General features: G+C 51.5%; 1 protein-coding gene across 2 annotated transcripts in view; it reads right to left on the bottom strand.

Moving 5' to 3' along the window:
* COL26A1 (collagen type XXVI alpha 1 chain) overlaps positions 1-15,146 on the bottom strand; it is a 175,306-nt gene extending 160,160 nt beyond the window's left edge. For both annotated transcript variants that reach the window (XM_067705092.1, XM_067705091.1), the window contains exon 1: positions 14,858-15,146. In XM_067705092.1, the coding sequence (XP_067561193.1) occupies positions 14,858-15,015 (158 nt within the window). In that variant the 5' untranslated portion in view covers positions 15,016-15,146. The remainder of the gene's footprint in view (positions 1-14,857) is intronic.
* Between the last annotated feature and the right edge of the window lie 4,988 nt (positions 15,147-20,134).

Genomic DNA, 20,134 nt, shown 5'->3' with positions numbered 1-20,134 from the left:
CTAAGAATATTTTGATAAAGATGAACAGCAAAGAGGAATTGCTCTATCAACTAACAAAACATAGAATAAGGATATAGTAATTACAATAGTGTAGTTTTGGCACCAGATCAGATTAAGAGTTCAGAAAAAGGGCTGTGTACATAGGGAAGTTTAGTATGTGATAAAAGCGGCATTTCAAATTATTGGGAATAGATGGATTTTTCAGTAGAAGTGTGAGGGGAGGTTTGTGGGGAAAGAAACAAAAGTTAAATCCCTACCTCACAGCCTCTGTAAAAACTTCAGTGGGAAGGCTATGCCCTTATCATGACTCTTTACACAAAGCTGAGTCTTAACAGGTTTTTGAGGCTCAAAGCCACTTTCAGTCTTAATACTGTTTGAAATCTAAGCTCAATCCAACTCTTCAAGGCCCCAAATCTTTCACTTTTCATTTCCGTTTGTGCTGTAGGCTAAATAATGCCCCCTCCTAACCCCAGGAACCTGTGAATACATTATCTCACACGGTAAAAAGGACTTTGCAGGTGTGATTAAACTAAGGATCTTGAGGTGGGGAGCTGATCCTGGATTATTAAACCGGGTGGGCCCAACCTAATCACAAGGGTCTTATAAAATGGAGGCAGGAGGATCAGAGTCAGAGAGAGAGGTTGGAGGAGGCTCTCTGAAGATGGAGGAAGGAGCTATAAGTCAAGGAGTGCCAGCAGCCTCTAGAAGCTGGAAAAAGCAAGGAAACGGATTCTTCCCTGGACCCGACAGAAGGACCAATCCTGCGAATACCTTTTATCCCAGGGAGACCCACTTCAGGCTTCTAGCCCTGAGAACTGTAAGGTAATAAATTTGTGCGGTTTTAAGCCACAAAGTTTATGGCCATTTGTTACAGCAGCAGTAGGAAGCTAACACAGCCTGCAAAGTGGTTAGTCCTTTCCTGGATACTCTCTGTGATCCGGGCACTCTGCAAGAACCAAGAGATACAGCACCAAACAAGATCCCTGCCCTCGGAGAATTTACAGTCATAGCATAGACAACTATTAACTAATTATCAATCAATTAATTAGAGGATTGACTTACAGTTATCATGAACTTCTAATATGAGAGTAAGCTCTGAGGGCTTAACAAAAGGACCTTACCTTACCTTGTGGAGGGGGGCCAGCAAAAGTTTCCCTGAAGATGTGATGTTTAAGCGGATCTCTAAGCTTTGAGCAGGAACTAGCTAGGCCAAGAAAAAGCAAAAACTGATCAAGGCAGTGCAAAGACCCTGAGGCAGGAAGCAGCTTGAGATTAGAAGGTAGCCAGTGATGAGCAGAGCACCCAGAGAGACAAGAAGCAGGCTAGACGGGGTTGGACCGGGCTCCCTCCAAGCCCCTGATATAGGGGTCTCTCCCATCAGTTCAGCTGCCTTTCCAGGAAAGTACGTATTCAGAGCTCTTGCACGAAGACTTTCAGGATCTGAGCTAATCGTCATCGTCGGCTAGGGGACAAAAGAGAGAGAGAGCCTGGCAAACCCTGTAGAGGCCCAGGATCCCATGACCCCAGAAATAGAGGGTGTCCGGGCAGGTTGAGACCTCTCAGAAGGGAGAATCAGCGGTCTGGCCAAGTCAATCAGGGAGGGGCAGGAAGAGGTAAGTGCCGATTCCCCAGATAAGCCCTTTCAGGAATGACAAAAATGTCAGATGCCAGAGGCAACTGGCGGGGGTACAGACAGCTGGAGCCAAGTCAGAGGGAAACTGCCACCTTCTCCCCAAAGGCCCTGGCGCCTCCGGGGCCAGCAGGGCCGCAGGGTCAGCGGGCAACCTGCAGCAGGGCCAGATTCCAGAAGGTACTCTCTGGGGAAGAGGGAAGCCTGAGCCTTTCACAATGACTCCAAGCAGAGAAGCCCCTCTGCCGGGCCTCCTGCGTGCTAGGAACTGGGGGACTTCTCAGCAAATGTCACACAGTCCCTGACCTTCCAGAATGTGGAAGGGGGAGGGGACCAGACCCTTTCAAAGACATAAAATGTTTCAGCTGCAAACTGCAGCCAGGCATGGGTGCAAACAACACCACACACACACACACACACACACACACACGCACGTGCGCGCAGCAAACATCCATCCTCCGGCAAGTGTTGGTGCCCCCAGGCTTGTTCAGAGGGTGGACTCGGGCTGGAGGGAGCTGCAAAGGTGGGGGCCCTCGGCCAGGGAGCAGGTTGCGCTGAGTAATAATGAGCCTGCATATTTAATAAACACATTTCCTCATTTGATCTTAGCCCAATCCTATTAGTTTCAGGTTACTTGTGAGGCGTTGAGTCAATGAAGGGAAGCACTGGCCTGACTGTGGGTCCCCCGGTCCCTTCTCCCCCATCCTGGGGCCACACAGGGTCCCCTCAGCTGTCACACTCCCGGGACACAAAGCTCCTCAGAATTCCTCAGCCTCTGACTCGCCACGGGCATCTCGGGACCCCAGACCCTCCAACCTGCTCCCCAGTCATACTTTGAGGGCGACCCTCTGTGTTCATCCACCGCCCCACCCCACCCAGTGGTGGAAGCTGGGAGAGAGGACCAGCCCCCATCCCTCACTCTTGGCCTTGAAAACCTGAGCGGGCTCTCAGGGATTCCGAAACCCTGACAGGACCCTCCCTTCTGTGTTTCTCTGGCTCCTCCACAGCACCAGGGTGGGCAACTGCAGGGCGAGGTTGCAAATGACCCCAGCCAGAGGTCCTCTGCAAAAGGCAGAGGGCACCATAACTGCTGAGGCATTTAACCTTGACCCACTAGGCCAGCGTTTCCCAGAGCACCGCGTCTGGAACACCAACCAACACGCTCCCCAGAAACGGATCCAGTGGTCCCAGATGTCTGCGAAACTCCTCCTTTCCCCAAGCTTTGCAAGGTCCATCATCACACTGCCCACTCTGGGAAAGCCTTTACCATTTCATGGGGCTGCATAGAGTGTCTACTAGATACTGTTCTAAGCCCTATATGAACATTAACTCATCGAAGCCCCAGAACGACCTGAGGAAGTAAACCCACGCCCATTTTACATATGAGACTGAGGCACAGAGAGGTCAGATGGTTCGCTCAGGGCCACCCAGCGCGGGGATTCAGACCCAGACCGCCTGGCTCCAGAGTCTGGTCTTCACACCCTCCCTCTTTCTGAAGGAAACACTTGAGCTTGGTTCACAAGCATTTCCCAGGCTGCTTCTCATAACTTCCATTAACACCTGACGGAACAAGCTTGGCAACATCGTTACAGGCAGCAGGGGAGCCGGCAAAGGTCAGCAGTCAGCTGGCCAGCTCTGACCTTCCCGCCCATCACTCCGGACGCGGCTGGGGGTAGGGCAGACAGAGGCCCAGAAGGTGGGAGCCCCCGCCTCTTGCCCAAGTGTTACAGAATTAACCTGGACTGGGCCCAGCTTCTTTCAAGGTGGTCTTGTCCAGGCCACCAAAGAAACATGTAGACCCTGGTTTCAGGGAGGCAGGGAAAGGAAGCCCAGGCGAGGAAGCTGGGGACCCCTGACTCTTCAGAGAGGAGAACAGCGCGCCGTGTGTCTCCTTCCATAGGATCTGCTTCAGGGTTCCTGAAAATCCTCTAACAGTTAGTTATTGTTACTCTATTCCCCTGCTCCAGGCAGAGCTGGTCTGGGTCCAGCTTGCACACTCTCGAAGCAGCACTGAAGTGTCGGACCAGTTCAAGCCAAGAGAAGCCTGCAGCCGTGTTCTTATTGCCATAGGAATTGTTTCTCTGGGAATGGATTTTAAAATAACAGAGAGGCTGAGGGGGGAGAGGTGAGCCAGAGGAAGGGCGAGGAGATTCAGAAAACCCCGGGGCCTTAAGAAAAGGCCTCACCAGATATTTACATCGAGGCCATTCCATGTGATTTTCCACCCAATCCTACTTCAAAGGAAGAAGCAGGACCCCCTAAAGTGGGTGGCCTCTGTGGCTCCCCTAAATGTGGCTTCCAGAGCTGGCCTGGTGGGGGGTGGAGCACAGAGAAGGACCTCACTCCAGGACCTCTCAGAAGGACAGAACTGCCCGGGGGCAGAGGCCACCCCCTCGGCTTCCCAGAGGACAGAGGTCAAGGCACTTGTTCACTCACTTGCTCAAAAAGCAACCACGGAACACCTGATACGCGCAAGCCTGCGCTAGATGTTAAAAATACAAGTACTTTACAAAAACACAAGGTGCGTGAACACCACGCTTTGTTGCCTTTTCAAAGCTGAGAAAACACTGGGGAGTCTTTGCAAGCTTCCAGGAAGCAAAACAGCCAGCTTCTGGCATCCCACAGGCACTGGGAAAGTCCAGGAGCCCCAGGCTGCAACCTGTTCTGGCCTGTCCGTGGTCCAGCAAGTGGCCAGATGCTGCCAACTGCACAGACTCTGAGCGCTCGTCGCTCGGCGGCTCCCTCCCCACTGCCCCAGCCCTGTTTCAGGGTTCCTGACACTGCCTGTTAGCTGCCTCCCTCCTCCGGCCCCATCTCCTCCATACCAGTAACGCTGACACAGGACCCACTGTGACCCAGCCTCGACCCAAAGCCCAAGCTCCTTAGGGCTGGCAGAAAAGGGGCTTCACCCTCAGGGCCCGAAGGCCCCACCTGCCCCACACTCGCAGCCCTTGGTCCAGCCACTCTGAACCCAACTGCACAAACCATAAATGTCAGACACCGTCACGCCTCCCAGCCCTTACACAGCTGTCCTGTCCACCTGAAATGCCCCCCCAGTCACTGCAGAGAACACCCCCCCCTCACCCTACAAGACCCACTTCAAACGTGATTCCTCTAGAAAGGCCTTGGCATGTAGCCTTGGTCCACCAGGCCAGCGTTTCCCAAGGTACGGAGTCTGGAACGTCATCCCAACAAAAGGATTCCACAGCCTCATATGTTTGCAAACCCCCCCCTTCTTGGCAATCTTTGCAAGGTTAGCACACCATACACCACAAGCACGAACAGAATGTTTAGTACATATTTCTCTAAGCAATTTATTAATTTTAACTCATCTAAGCCTAGAATAACCTTATGAAGTAGATCATCCCCATTTTACAGAGGAGAAAACCGAGGCACAAAGACACGCCAAACTCCCACACACCTAACTCCCCTAAACAGGTACTTGTTCATACATCCCTTGCCTACCTGGCCCACTTTGCACACATTTGTGTCACAGCAAATTCCACACTTGCTCCTGGGTCTTCCCCAACCAGCCTCCGAGCTCATCAAGGGCAGAGGCTGAGTCTGAATCAGCAGTCATCTCACTACCCCCAGCACCAAGCAGGCAGTAGGTGCTTGTAGTAACTTCCTGAATGTAAGGCTCCAGGGAACCTGGATCCAGTGGCAGGGAAAAGGGGGTGGGGTGGGGTGGAAAGGGGATCATTCACCCCCCTGGAGTTTACAGAGAACCCCTCCCATTCAGGGCTCAGGGCAGAACACCCCTTCCCCCATGGTTCAGCCCCCAGCTTCAGCCTACAACCCACCGACAGTGGGATCGGAAAAGGTTGGGTGGTTAAATGCCCAGCCTGGATAAGCTCACATGTCCAAGAGGCAAGGGTGGATGGCGGGCAGCCCAGGCTCAGGGCACAGGCCCGGCTCATGCACTCATGTCCCAGGTGGGCCCGTCAGGGCCATGCTAGGGACGAAACAGGTAGGAGAAATGATTCCATCTGCGGGGAAGGAGAGCAGGAAGTGAGTTCTCGGTACAAAAACCACAAGCAATCACAGATACAGGAGGCGCAGGGAGCCGCCCACAGAGACGGGAGCAGAGCAGTCCAGGAAGACTTCCTGAAGGAGGGGGGGTGTGACTGCCCCCAGAAGAGGATGGATCCGAGGTATGGGGTGGGGAGCGGAGAGGCCAAGCACCTCAGCTCAGCAGAAAGAACAAGAAAGAGGTTTTGGAGTCAGAGTCTAGAGAACCAGGCAGGGGAACTGGGGTGATGGGGCCAGAAAACCCCTGAATTCCCCCAGGGCACGGGGTCTCCCACTGCAGGTCGTAAGCCAGAGGGGCTGTGGAATCAATTTTCTGAGTCTTGGCAGGCACTTTTTTATGAACTAGATAGAGCACCATAAAAAAGTAAGTATCACATATGGTAATAGTAAGCATGATTCTGTGAAACTTATTTCAGGGGTATGTGTGTGTGCATTTGGGGGGGTGTGTGGGGGTGTGTGTATGTGTGTGTAAGTGCGCACGCATGGACTCAGGCATCATATAAAAGGTATTTCCTACTATGGGTCACGATGAAAGAACCTCAAAAAATTCTGTTCTCCACGCAGTGCTTCCTAAACCTGGTGGCATCCAAAAAAATAAAAAAATAAAACCCGCTTGGGGAGGCCATTAAATACAGCTCTCAGGACCTAGACTTCCTGAGTCACGTGTGGGTCTGGATACCCAATTCTTTAATCACCCCAGTTCATCGTGATGAGCCAGTCAGCGCCCTGCTGTATCTAAAACCAGCTAAATAATCTGTGGGACTCATGGCAAACTGAAGTTAAGGGACCCCTCATTCAAAAAGCTGGGTCATTAAAGACAGTAAAATACAAAGTGTTTTCCTCTCTTCTGGGGTCTCTGTCTCTCCGTCTCTCTCGACCTGTCATTTGTTTAGTGTTTCATGTGTGCTCCCTCGTGCACAGGGATCTCTGGGGGGCAAGTGCAGACCCCTCCCTGCAACCCCACGGTGTGTAAGTGCGCGTGCCACCCTTCCCACCAGCCAGCGGGCTGAAGCACAGCGCCCCGGTCCGGAGCAGGAAGTGAAGCCAGGCGTAACCCCTTCCCAGGGGCCCACTATCGTACGACGGATGGGCAACGCTTCAGGGTACTGCGATCTCTCCCCAGGACACACTAGGATCGGTGTGGCCAGAGGCTCTCCCCTGCTGAGTCACCCTTTGAGCACACGGTAGCACTGCCAGCCCAGGGCAGGGACTGCAGCCGCCATGTCCCACTCCAGGGTGGCACGGGGTGCGGGCACCCAATCCCAACCCTCTCTGAGCCCACACCCAGGCTCCAGCCAGAGGCAGAGGGTGGCAGCGGGCACTGGGCAGGGGTGGAGAGCGGGAGGCCAGGTGGACCTGGGGTGCCAGAGGGGTGGGGAGTGAGTAGCGGAGAACCCACCCCAGGGAGACGGTAGGAGGTGGTGAGAGGTGGGTCATGGTCAAAGCTGAGGGTCAGTTTCCTGGTGCCCCATGGTCCCATCGGACTTCACTTACAAAACACATTTAAGAATGAGAGTATCGAGAATTTGGAGATGGTGAGCGCAAAGCATTAAACTCCAAGCGTGGACCCTGCTGAGCATTGCGCCCTGGCCTCTGCACTGGTCAAATGGCCCTGCCTGGGAAGCCGGGGGTGGGGATGGAGAGGCTGGACCAAGAAGAATGGGGAGGAAACAGCGCGGTCCAGCACTGTCATCATAGCAGGGATCAGACCCTTTCAAACCTGACTCCCAGAGAATTTCTCAACGGAAAACCGTAAGCAGTAGTAAGTTCTGAAATCCATCCCATCGTTTCTTAGAATAGTCTGAAAATGGGTAAATACCCCAACGTCAGGCCAGAATATAGCTGTGCTTCTAAAACAGCACGAGCAAGTCCCTGGGAGCCACCCTGAAGCCTCCTTCCCCAAAGCCCCCCGTCATCTCTGAAAGGGGTCTTTACATCCACGCAGAGTATGGGACCCCTGCCACTGGGACTGCAAAGTGACCCCCCGTGGGACCCACATCCACTCTGGATTCAGGGCCTTGGTGGGTCCTTGGTGGATGCGATCCGGTTCACTCCACACAACCGACAGAGCCCGACTCTCTTCTGGGCCCTGGGCTGGGTCGCAAACAGGCGGGTGATTGTCCCACCTGGCGCTCACAGTCTAACGGGGGACATGGCAGGGAGGACACGGGAAGGGAACATCTGGACACAGCGTAGCTCTGTCACCACGACGCAGCCTTTTTTGACCGTGGACATCTGGGGAAAGGCTGTCCAACTTTTGAGGACTCAGGGCACACGTGTCCTTGCTCCATCCCCAAGACTCACTCCACATCCCCCCAGAACTGCCTTAAACCTGGGCGAGAGGAGCCCCATCCTGGGCACTGAGGTTTCAAGGACCCCAATCTGGCCCCTCTCCAGCCACACCACACCGCACAGGGCGAGGAGACCATGGGGCCGAGGGGACGTGACGCTCCAGAGACCACAGCCCCCCTTATGGAGCAAAGGTGGGTACCCAGGGGCCTGGAACTCCCTCCCCAAACAGCTGGGCACACTGAAGCAGGAGGTATGGCCAAGTGGCAGTTGTCAGGGTAAGGAGAGGGGGTTCTGGGCTGGACTAGCGTGTCCACGGGGTGTGGGTGAGGCCTGACCAGGGCGAGGTATCTGGCAGGACACGGAGGGAAGGGGAAGGTGGCTCCTCCTGCACCGCCAAGTTCCCACACAAAATTCATGGAGGCAAGACTTCTAAACCCGAGCCTCGACCCCACCCCCAGGAACGAGAAGGGTGTGTTTGTCAAGGTCAAGGTCAATGACAGAATTTATTTTATGTAACAGTCCGTAAGCTTGAATGATATCTTTTAAATATTTAGACATACACTGTGTGGGCTTCCCTCTGTACCCTTGCCCCAGACCCCTCAAATGAGGAGTGGGTCGGGCTGGCAGGTGGTATAGGCCAGGGAAGGCCGCTCTCACCCCCACCAAGGCTATTTGGACCCAGCATTATTGCAGTGTCATCTTCAAATGCATCCCAAGAAAAACCTGCTGATGGGAAACAAAATGGTGTAACTTCTATGGCGGGAAATTTGACACTATCTGGCAGAATTACACGTGCATTTACCTTTTCACTCGGAAAATCCGCTTTCAAAAAATGCATCCTAAAGATTCATCTGCAAAAATATGAAATGAATAACTCACAAGGCTATTTATTATGGCATTACACGTGACACAAAAGGTTAGAACGACACGATGTCTATCAGTAGGGGACTTGCTGAAAAAAACCACAGTCATTGGCACCACCGAGAACTACAGAGCTACAAAAATGAATACAGGAGGGCATTCCCTGGAGGTCCAGTTGTTAGGACTCAGCGCTTCCCCTTCAGGGGCCCGGGTTAGATCCCTGGTCGCGGAACTAAGATCTTGCAAGCCGCAGGGCGTGGCCAAAAAAAAAAAAAAAAGAATGCAGGAGATGAACATTCTGGTGATGGCTGGACAACCCTCTGAATGTATTTAATACCACCAAACCGTACACTTAAATATGGCTAAGATGGTAAGCTTTACGTGTATTTTCACCACAAATTGTCAAATCGTGAAAAACAAAATAAATGCAGAAGCTATCTATGCCCCGATCTAGAGCAATCTCCACAGTACAATGTGAAACAAAAAAAGCCAAGTGCACAACAGTGTTACTAGTACCACCTCTGCATAAGAAAAAAAGGAAGGAATAAACAACAAGGTTCTACTGTATAGCGCAGGGAACTATATTCAATATCCTGTGATAACCACCATGCAAGGAATATAAAAAAGAATTATGTATATGTATACATACATATGAATCACTTTGCTGTACAGCAGAAATGAACACATTGTAAATCAACTAAACTTCAATAAATTTTTTTTAAAAAGAAAGAAGACACACACACTTACATTTGCAAAATGAAACAATGGAAAGATAAATCAAAAATGAATTCAAAACATGATTCCCTACAAATAGTACATAAGTGGGAAATTATTTATGCAAGTATTCCAGTAATTAAATGAAAAAGAAATGTCAGAATTAGAATAGGACTGCTTTGTAACCCTTAATGAAATAATGACCTAGGCAGTGATCATCAACACCTGTTAACATCACAAGAGGAGAGATGACAAGATGTTGTGTGATTCCTGATATGATTCTTTTTTTTTTTTTTTTTTTTTCCGGTATGCGGGCCTCTCACTGCTGTGGCCTCTCCTGTTGCGGAGCACAGGCTCCGGATGCGCAGGCTCAGCGGCCATGGCTCACGGGCCCAGCCGCTCCGCGGCACGTGGGATCTTCCCGGACCGGGGCACGAACCCGTGTCCCCTGCATCGGCAGGCAGACTCTCAACCACTGCGCCACCAGGGAAGCCCCCTGATATGATTCTTAATGGAAGAATGCTACACAACCATAGAGGTAATTTTGCCCAAACAAATAATAATAATAAGGAGGAGGAGAAGGAACCAAAATCCAATCGAGCCTCCCCATCCAATTTCCAATTTTCTGGACACACTGAGGACAGGGCAACACGTTAACAGGCACCATGAGGATATAATCAAACAAATCCTGAACAAGGAAAACGCTATCAAAGCCTAGTTTCTTCAAAATAAATTACAAAGTAAAGAGAGCAAAGAAGGAGGGAACCTATAGGCAGTGGTATTCTGGTGAAGGTTTGACACCCAGCTCTCCAGGAGAAAAATGTCATGCTCTCCCATATTAGTCAGCTCAGGCTTTCATAACAAAACACCAGAGACTGGGTGACTTAGGCACCAGACATTTATTTCTCAGATCTGGAGGCTGGGAAATCCAGGATCAAGGCTGATTTAGTTCCTGGTGAGGACCATCTCTTTTGCTTGCACACAGCAGAGTTCTCTCTGTCTTCACATGGGAAGGAGAGAGAGAAAGAGAGAAAAGGCGCCCTGGTCTCTCTTCCTCTTCTTATAAGGGCACAAATCCCATCATGGGGACCCCACCTTCATGATTTCATCTAAACCTTCATCTTCATAATTACCGCCCAAAGGCCCCACCTCTAAATACCATCACATTGAGAGTCAGGGTTTCAACGTATGAATTGCGGGATGGAGGGAATATAAGCATTCAATCCATAACACCTCCGGATATGATATAACACGATGCACTGGACCAACTATAAAGCGTTCTTGTTCTCCCCCACCACCGTCAAAAAAAAAAAAAGATCCTAAATCTAATCAAACGTTTACACCTAATCTCTAACATAGAAGAGATACAGGGCATAGAGGACCCAATTATTTACACCACTGGGAAGCAGTCAGGCAAATCTAGAACCTGGGGTTCTACAGGACAACTGGCCGTCTTCACCAAGTCAACGGCAGGGCGAAAAGCCTTCTTTTATTAGTTTCTTAAAAGTATTTATTTGTTTGGCTGCGCCGGGTCTTAGTTGCGGCACACAGGATCTTTAGTTGCAGCATGTGGTATCTAGTTCCCTGACCAGGGATCGAACCCAGGCCCCCTGCACTGGGAGTGCAGAGTCTGAACCACTGAACCACCAGGGAGGTCCCTGGAAATGCTTTCTTTTAAAGGAGAGGACTCTCCCGCAATGAAAAAGACTAAAGAGACACAACAACCAATAAGTGGACAGGAAGTTGAAGGTCAAAAAGCAGTGAAGATGGCTGGGCTGTGGGGAGCTTTCCCCCTGCCACCACTTGCCAGAGCAGAGAGTTCTAAAGCGTCTAAGAACTCCTCATTTGAAGTTGGCTTTCCAGGTCACTGTGAAGGTATTACTCATCAAGGTTAGAGGATAGGACCTACTTATTTAACCATCCGTTAGCTTGATTCATAACCTGTAGATATTCAGCCATGTAGTATGTGGTCTCTCTTTGTTCTCATGCCTCGGGTCCTGTACAGAAGGAATAGGTTTATGGAATGCGTGCCACTCTTCAGGGCAGAAGCACAAAGCAACTCTGTCCCTCATCCCCTGTCCCACGAACCCGCCCTCTGGGTGTATTCATTCCTTCCTCTGCTTAAAATCCAGGCAGGTCCCACCACTCTTCTGGTTTCTCTTAGGAGAACATTCCCACTCCAAGAATATTAACTTTTATCCAAATTAAAACCTCGCCATCAACAGCTGGGAGATGTGCACCCCAGATGGGGTGCGGGGCCCCCTTTCTGGTTCTCACTCCTCGTGCCCGGAAGACTCGCTGCTATGTTGGACCCTTTAGGGTTGGATACAGATATGAGGAGCAGACAACAGACAAGACTTCTAATCACCATCTGTGAAAGGGAGGGAGGGAATGATCGGGGGAGGGAGGCGGGGAGAAGAGTGAGATATACATCCATTAAAGAGTTTCACCAATGTGTTATCCTTATACTGGGAAGTTCTTCTGGGAAGAAGGGCTGGGCAGCTGAGAGGCTCCATCCTCGTGCAACCCTGCTGGTCAATTAACGTTACATTTCCCTTTAGCTTTCATTTGGCATCCGAACAGCACTGTGGATGACAAAAGTCATGAGTGGCCCAAACACAGGGCTGCAAGATTCTACTGGAAACAGGCCTCTAAGGAATTGGGGTCCTCTTCTTTTTGCCAAAATAGCTTCATCAGAGGGGCCCACCCTGGGCTTGTGATGGAGGTGAGCAGAGCAGAGCATCCCTGGGCAAAGCAAGATGCCCCCAGCACGTGTTAGACACAGACACCCAGCCCAGGAAGGTAGGTACAGGTACACACACATACACACACACACACACACACACACACACACACACACACACAGAAAGGAGAACACAAACTGCCAACAGGAGCAATAACCATGAAATAAAACTATTTGTCGAGAAACAGCCCTATAGCCCTGCCCATCAGCTGAAACCAAGCCACTGTAAACACATGTATGGAGCCAAGCAGAGGCCAAAGCTGTGAAGAGCCCTGTGCCAAACGCCGTCCCCAAGGCTTCTGCTTCTGGAGCGAATAACACACAGGAACATGTGACACCAGGCCAGCTCCAGCCCATAACTTGCCCGGACCTGAATCAGGTGCCTGCAGTGCCCACGCAGGGCTTGGCATGGAAGGGCTCAGTTACAGTCCGGAACACCCATCTCAAGCATCTGGAACCCGCCCCAAGTCCTTAACACCCCCCAATATCCTATTCAGAAATCCATTTTCCACAAATTCATCCAGATCCTCCCTGAACCTAATTATACCTTCTCCCTGCTCCCAGCCTGGTAGAAAGAGTTCTGGAAGATTACATTTGTTTGGGCCTCTTTTTATTTGTGCTAAAACTATCCTTTCCAAGTGTCTCTGGAGTCCCCAAGTTCCAGCCCACCGAACGCCAGAACCCCCGTCCCCATTCACTGGCTCCCTTCATGGACTTCCCCTCTGGCCCCTCTCTGCATGCAGAGTCCAGGCTGCAGGAGGCTCTGCCCCCACCCCACCCCCACTCCCAGCCCCCAACACACACACACTTTTGAATTACAAAAGTAATACATGAATATACCCTCCTTGTAAAACATGCAAACAAGACACAAGCAAACAGAGGGAAAAAATGGGAGTCCTCTTTCACTCTCCCCTAGTCCAGCCCCAGGTCTCTCCCTATAGGTAACTGCTAAAAATGGTTTCCTACCAACTTTTTTCCTGGATATAGATAGATAGAGAGATAGAGAGATAGATATCTAGATATAGATCGAATTTTTTTTCATAAGTGAGATCATGCTATACATATCATTCTGCGATTTGAGAAGCTGAGTTTTTAAGATATGCTCCTATGCAAGCGTGCAGAGTCCACACTACTGTGGGTGTTTGGAGAGTAATACTAATAGGAGCCTGGGAGAAGTACTTCCAAACAAAATGAAGGAAATAAAATTGCATGCAAAATTTTCCTGAAGCACTTTAAATGCTCTTCTGAGAACCGCCTTATCCAGCCATTAAGTGTACCGCTCTTCTCAACACAAAATATCCCTGTCTCCTTGATACAAGACGTTGCCAGAATTCATCTTGGTAGCCCTCCCTAGCTTGGTAAACACCATGGAGGACAGAAGAACTGGGACCTTATGGAGCAAGGTTTATGGACCTTGCTCCATAAACGATAAGCAGAGTGGGGCCATAGAAAGGACAGGATTTGGAGAAAGAAGACAAGAGGTGAGCCCTGAGTTGCCACCGAATTTGAGGACCTCTCTCTGAGCCTGTTTCCTCCGTTAAAGGAAAGATAATACTCTAACAGCTAACCCTGGGGTGGTGTTAGGATCAAAAGAGATGGATGCTACCAATGCATGTTGTGTGTTCTAGAAGGCTATTACAGCCGTGTGAGGCGTAATTACTGTTAAATGGGAAAAGCTAAAGTCGAATGAGTTACGCAGACAGGGACTTGGCAACTTTTACTTGAGTACTTAACGCGTTTTCTGGCGGATTTCAACCACGGATTGAGAAGTTGCTGCCCTAACCGTCCTGGGGTGGCCAGGGCGCCACCTGCCGGCGGAGGAGGAGGCCGCGGGTGGGTCCGGGCACCGCGGGCTCCGTGACCCTGGCTCCCTCTCCGACCCCACCACGGACTCATGCGATCGGAGCCGGCTCCACGTTCTTAGGTGGCTGGGGAGCCGCAGCCGAGGCTCCTCCGCGGGCCCAGCCCCAAAGACCGGACGGAATCGCCCCTCCGGTGTCCCTGGCGGCCGGCGTGAGAGTAGGGGGCCCGGATGCAAGGCCTTGGAATCGCGGGAACCTGCTCCCCAACACAAAGCCCCGGCCGCGCAGGTGAGCTCGGCGGAGCCACGTGAGCCGGTAAACGTCCAGGAACCGAGCCACCGAGCCCCAGCCAGCCACGGTCACCCCTTCGCGCGCCCCCGCCGCAGGTCTGAGCCACCTCCACCCGGATTCGGGAGCCGAAGGGGCGAAGGTTGGAAGAGCAAGGGAAGGAAGTGGGGGTGGGCGCGGCCAGAGACCACCGCAGTCCCAGCCCCGCACCTTCAGTCTCTCCGCCCCGAGCCCCCAGCCCCCACTGTCTGTGCCACGATCACCCCGCGTCCCCAGCCCCCCCAGTCCTCGACCGCCCCACGCCCCCAGCCCCCAATCCCACCTTCCCAAGCCCCAAACCCCGCCCCCGCGCCCCAGCCCCAGACGGCCCCGAGACCCGGCAGCCCGCGCCCCCAACCCCCAATCCCAAGATCCCAAGCCCCAAACCTCACCTCCCCGCGCCCCCAGCCCCGGGCTGCCGCGCGCCCCCAGGTCCCGCCGCCCCCAGCTACTCACCGGCGGCTCCCGTAGCCGCTGCCGGGAGAGCCGGAGCCCTGCTCAGGATAGCCGTGCTGCTGCAGGGCTGCGGCCGGGAAGGGGTAGAGGAAGCCGGTGGCCAGCGCCGACCCGCAGAGGCAGCAGCACGCCCAGGGCAGAAGCAGAGCCAGCTTCATCTTGCGCGGCCGCCCGCGGGGACCCGGAGTCCCGGGCGGGAGGACAGTCGGGAGCGCACCGACGGCCGGACCGAACCCGCGGCCCCCGCCGAGAGCCGAGCGAGCGCGCCGGTGAGCGAGCGGAGCCCAGGTCCGAGCTGGAAATGTCTGGGGGGCGCCCACGCCTCTCAGGGCCGCCTTTTCAAATTCGGCGAGGTGGGCTCTGCGCCGTCAAAGGGGGCGTGGGGCTTTCTCATTAACCCTCGGCGGTCCGGGGCCGAGGAGGCGGCAGTGGCGGCAGAGCTGGGGTTCCTCCTCCGCTGGGGGTCCGGGGAGCCGCGCGCCCCGAAAGCCAGATCTTGTGCCTGGGTCCCCAAACACACGCTCTTTAGAACCTTCCCAACCAAACCCTCTTCGGGTCGCAAGTGCTTACGGAGCACCCACTCTGTGTCCGGCAAGTTCACCTGGGCAATGCTGTTTAATCCCTACAGCACTGCTCTCTATATAAGGTGGTGCCGTTCCATTTTTCAGAGGTACAAACTGAGGCTCAAAAAAGTTAAGCAGAAAAAATACACACTCCTTGTCCAAGGCTCTTTTGACCAAACCATTGCACACCCCAGACTTCCCCAGAATTCTATCCCCCTTTCACCTCCAGCCTCTACCTTGCCAGCTGTCTCTCTAAGCTGAGAAGCAGCTGGGAAGGAAGGAAGCAGTTGATGTGGGGTGAGAAGTTGTCCCTGGACTCACAGATTCATGAGGCATCGTATCTGGGAAGGAGCTGGGGGAAGATGTAACACAATCCCACCTTTTACAGATGGGAAGGCTGGGTCTCAGATCGCACACTGAGCCCAAGGCCAGCCTGGCCCCAAGTTGGTCTTTTCTGGACCACAGGATCCCCATAGGGCTTGTACCCAGCACAAAGCAGGGGGGACCCGAAATCCATCCCGTGCCCCACTCCCCCAGGGAGAAAGTCTTTTTCTAATTCTCCCCAGAGCAACCAAGGGTTGGCAGAGGTCCTGAGGCCAGCTCTGTCCCTGCTAACAGTGGGGAACTCCTAGTCCGCAAAATGCCAGTAGGACTGGAGAGAAGCCATCAAGTATGGAAGTGCTCCGTGGACTGCAATCCATTTTGTAAAAGAACTGTGGGACTGTTGTTAAAGGAAGAACCGGAGGATGCTGTTGAAAATGTGGAGGGAAAGGGCCACTCCCAAGGCTTTTGTCCTCTTGTTTACACATCCCAATACGTATCCATATGTACATTTCCCCTATGTACCCTCTTGAGTACAAATACCAAGATATCATCTCCAACCCCCTTTATCCTCTCCCCAAACCACCCATTCAATTCCCTCAAATCCTACCTGGGCCTTTTCTTTCTTTTTTATTTTTTGGCCACTAGGCATGCAGAATCTTAGTGGGATCTTAGTTCCCCCACCAGGGATTGAAGCCTCACCCCCTGCAGTGGAAGCGTGGAGTCTTAACCACTGGACTGCAGTCCCCTGCCTGGGCCTTTTAAATGGAACTTCCACACTTCCCAAGTCCAGAGTTTCCATCTCGGAATCGGGATGAACAGTCCATCTCAGAGTGGACAGTCCCCTAATGGGAAACGTCACTTGCACCTAGGACCACTTCCTTCATCTTGTCCTCCATCCTTTTCTCAAGGCCTAAAAGATTTGGAGAATTTGGGTTATCAGGGGATTTTCAGTGCCTCCCCCAAAAGGAATCTGAACTGTGTTCCTTGGGCTGTTTTCCAACACCCAATAAATGATGAGGTCATCCTCCCCCCCCACCCCCCGCCAGGAATTTGTAAGCATCCGTCTTCCTCCTTTCCCTCCTTTACTTGCATAGTGAGATCTTAAAGACCAGAGGAATTCCACGTTGCTGTAAATTGGCTTTATGCTGTAGACACTGCAGTAAGGGAACAAGAATTTAGTTTTTATCTTAAATTCATTTTTCCAGTGCCATGGGCTGCACCCAAGCTAGAGGGACCAAGGACAGGAAAAGATACCACTATTCCGTACCTGCAGGATTCTTTTGGCATGAAAAGCTTTAGGAAAAGAATTAATACATCCCAGAAACTTCAGGACTAACCAGGTCTAGTTTGGTCCTCTGTTTCACTTCTAGGACAAAAAGTTCATTCTGGCCCCGTGAACATGTATTGAGAAACTTCTGCGTGTCCAGCACTGTCCTGGTGTAGTGAACGCTCTTAGAGAAGCAAATAACATGGTTCTCACCCTCAGGATGCTTACATTATTCTTGAGGAAGCGTTACAATGGGCTTTTTTTTTTTTTCCTTCAAAAGCCACCAGGGACTTCCCTGGTGATCCAGCGGTTAAGAATCCGCCTTCCAGTGCAGGAGACGTGGGTTCAATCCCTGGCCGGGGAACTAAGACCCCACATGCTGCGGGGCAACTAAGCCTGCACGCCACAACTAGAGAGCCCACGCGCCCCAACTACTGAGCCCTTGTGCTCTGGAGCCCCTGCCACAACTAGAGAGAAGCCTGCGTGCCACAACGAAAGATCCTGCGTGCCATAACCAGGACCCGACGCAGCCAAAAATAAATAAAATTTTTTTTAAAAGCCAGCAGGCAGTCTGGAGAAACACTCTGCAAACAAGAGGAGGTTCCATATAGAGGGCAAGGGATTAAAAAGACGAAGATGCAGAAAACCAAGAAATGTGATATCACACACACCACCCAGATGCAGAAGCCCCAGGTCTGCTCCTGGTGCCCCTGCTGACTTGCTGGGTGACCTGGAGTAAACCCCTTCCCTCTCCGGTCCTCCCCAGCATCTTCATTTGTAAAATGAAGAGTGGACTGGCTTGTCTCTGAAGACCTTTCCAGTTGTGGCCTTCTATAATTCACTTTCCCTTCATCCTCCACTCCTATCACCAAGGCAGCTGTGGATAAACCCAACCCTAGCAAGCCATCACTCTTGTAGGCAAGATTTCCAGCGGCAGCAGCCCCGTAAGGGGGGCCATGGGAGCCGAGAAGAATGGAGAAGGATTCTGTGGTATCACATTCTAACCCCTCCCTCACCCCCAGAGGACATCAGGTAGTAGAGTCCAACTCCAACCAGTACCAGCTGTGTGACCTTGGACAAGTTACCTAACCTCTCTGAGCTTCTTCATCCGTAAAATCAGAATAATAACTGTACCTTATGTATGGGTTTGCTAAAAGAATTCAATGACTTATTCACACAAAGTGCTTGGAATCATGTGCCTGACACATTGTAATGCTCAATAAATGTTAATGATTATTATGTGCAGAGCTTTGGTGAAGGATAAAACTGAAGAATGGCTCCCTTTTCAAAGCCCCAAGTGGGCTCATACCCAGGAGTGCTTGGAGCTTTCTCAGGAGACTCTGGAGCCCCGGGATAAACCTGGTACATCTTTCTCTGTGGTTGACAGTTTAAGATGAAACTTTATTTTAAAACAAATACGGGGATAGTATTGAATAGAATGCGACATTTGCATTATTTTTCAAGATAAAACATACTTGTGAGCGGCAGCAAAAGCAGGAAAGTTTGAACAGCCCCTAACTGAGGGGCGTACTGGTGCCCTCAGAAGGTCCAGCGCCTCCTCAAACGTCAGCCACCCCGGCTGGCCCCTGATCCAAACTCCACACGAGCACTGGTCTCTGTATTTCTATACTGTGCCCGCGGCACTCACCAAATACCTGCTAAAGCCCCAGGAGAGACAGAAGCCACTGTTCCCAAGAGCCCAAGAAATCAACATTGAAGCCTTGGAGTTGGGACCGGTCGTAGTCTGGCTCCCTCCTCCTCTCTTCCTTGGTGATCTTCAGGCATCATACAGCGTGCCCCCACCCCCAAACCTCGATAAAATGGAAACTGGACAAATGAGGGTCAGCAGGGCGCCACTGAGCCCTTAACTCCTCGACCTCTCACCACAACTCTGACACAATCAGGGTTCTCAGAATCTCCCCAGTTTTCATCATACAAGGAGATGAGAGAAGTGATCTGTCTGCGATCTTGTGCTCTCGCCCCCGTCTGTAAGTTCAAAAGCGCCTTAGAAACGGGGTTGTTTGTACAAAGAGGGATCAGATTTCTTGGTGGAGGTAGACAAAGGCCCCGACACACACACACTGGAGAAGTGGGCTCCTCCGCAACTATGTTTCCAGGCCCTTCTGATAAGAAAATATCAGTCAGCATCCTCTTGGGCAGACAAAAAGCAGATCTTCACTTCTGCTGAAGTCAGCAGAGAGACCAACTGAACGGAGAAGTAAATACTCATCAAGCTGAAGCCAAGGTAAATACTGACCTTCTGGCATGATAAACCCTCCTGTTAATCTAAAACAGAATCTGCCCCTCCCCCGTGAGTACCCTTACAGGACATGGATCCTGCAATCCTCCCAGAAGTTCAGGGAAGCAATAGTAAGGACAGCCTGGTTTTCATACTGATCTCTTTAGCAGCCCATCCTCCCAGCTGTTCCAGATCCCAGGCCAGCACAGGAATGGGCTGGATTGACTCAACGTAGTGGGACGGTTGCAACAAAGGGCCTTCTTTGTTTTGCTCCAAACTTTCTGTACTTGGCCAGGGGCAAAATATGAGAATGTGGATATAATGGAAGACGCCGACTCTGAATTTTCTTCTTTACCTGGACACCCGCAAAATTCCACCCAACCCTATAAAAGGGAACACTTCCTTGCTCAGCATACCTGTTTCCCTAAACTTTGGCAGTGAAATAGATGTTCAGAAGACAGCAAATTAAGACAAATACTTCATGCATCTAGGTCTTTTTTGCATTAACATTCACGTATGGCTTTAGCAAGTCGACTGTCTCTGTCTTCTCTTGTAAGAAATAAAGAAATGATGACACACACACACACACACACAAAGTAGACAGCAAATTAGATGGCTACCACCATAGCGCATGATCTTAAACACAAATTTGGAAGGGAAAATGAAGTATTAAAAGCAAAACCTAAAAAACACTAAAAACATGGAGTCTGCCCAACTACCAATGCCAAAAGCCCAACTCAAATGTGGTGATAAGAAGTTTGACTGCTGACTAATGCAGCCACAGCTAAACAAATGCTTCCCTAAGAACTTAATGAGATTACTGGGAAAAAATGAAGAAAGGGGATGTCTTTTTCTGGCTGGCTGCTATAACAGAATCCCATAGA

The sequence above is a fragment of the Pseudorca crassidens genome, chromosome 15, assembly GCF_039906515.1.
Source record: "Pseudorca crassidens isolate mPseCra1 chromosome 15, mPseCra1.hap1, whole genome shotgun sequence".
Lineage (NCBI taxonomy): Eukaryota > Metazoa > Chordata > Mammalia > Artiodactyla > Delphinidae > Pseudorca > Pseudorca crassidens.
Note: the sequence above shows the minus strand (reverse complement) of the source record. Positions and strands in the feature narration are given on the sequence as shown.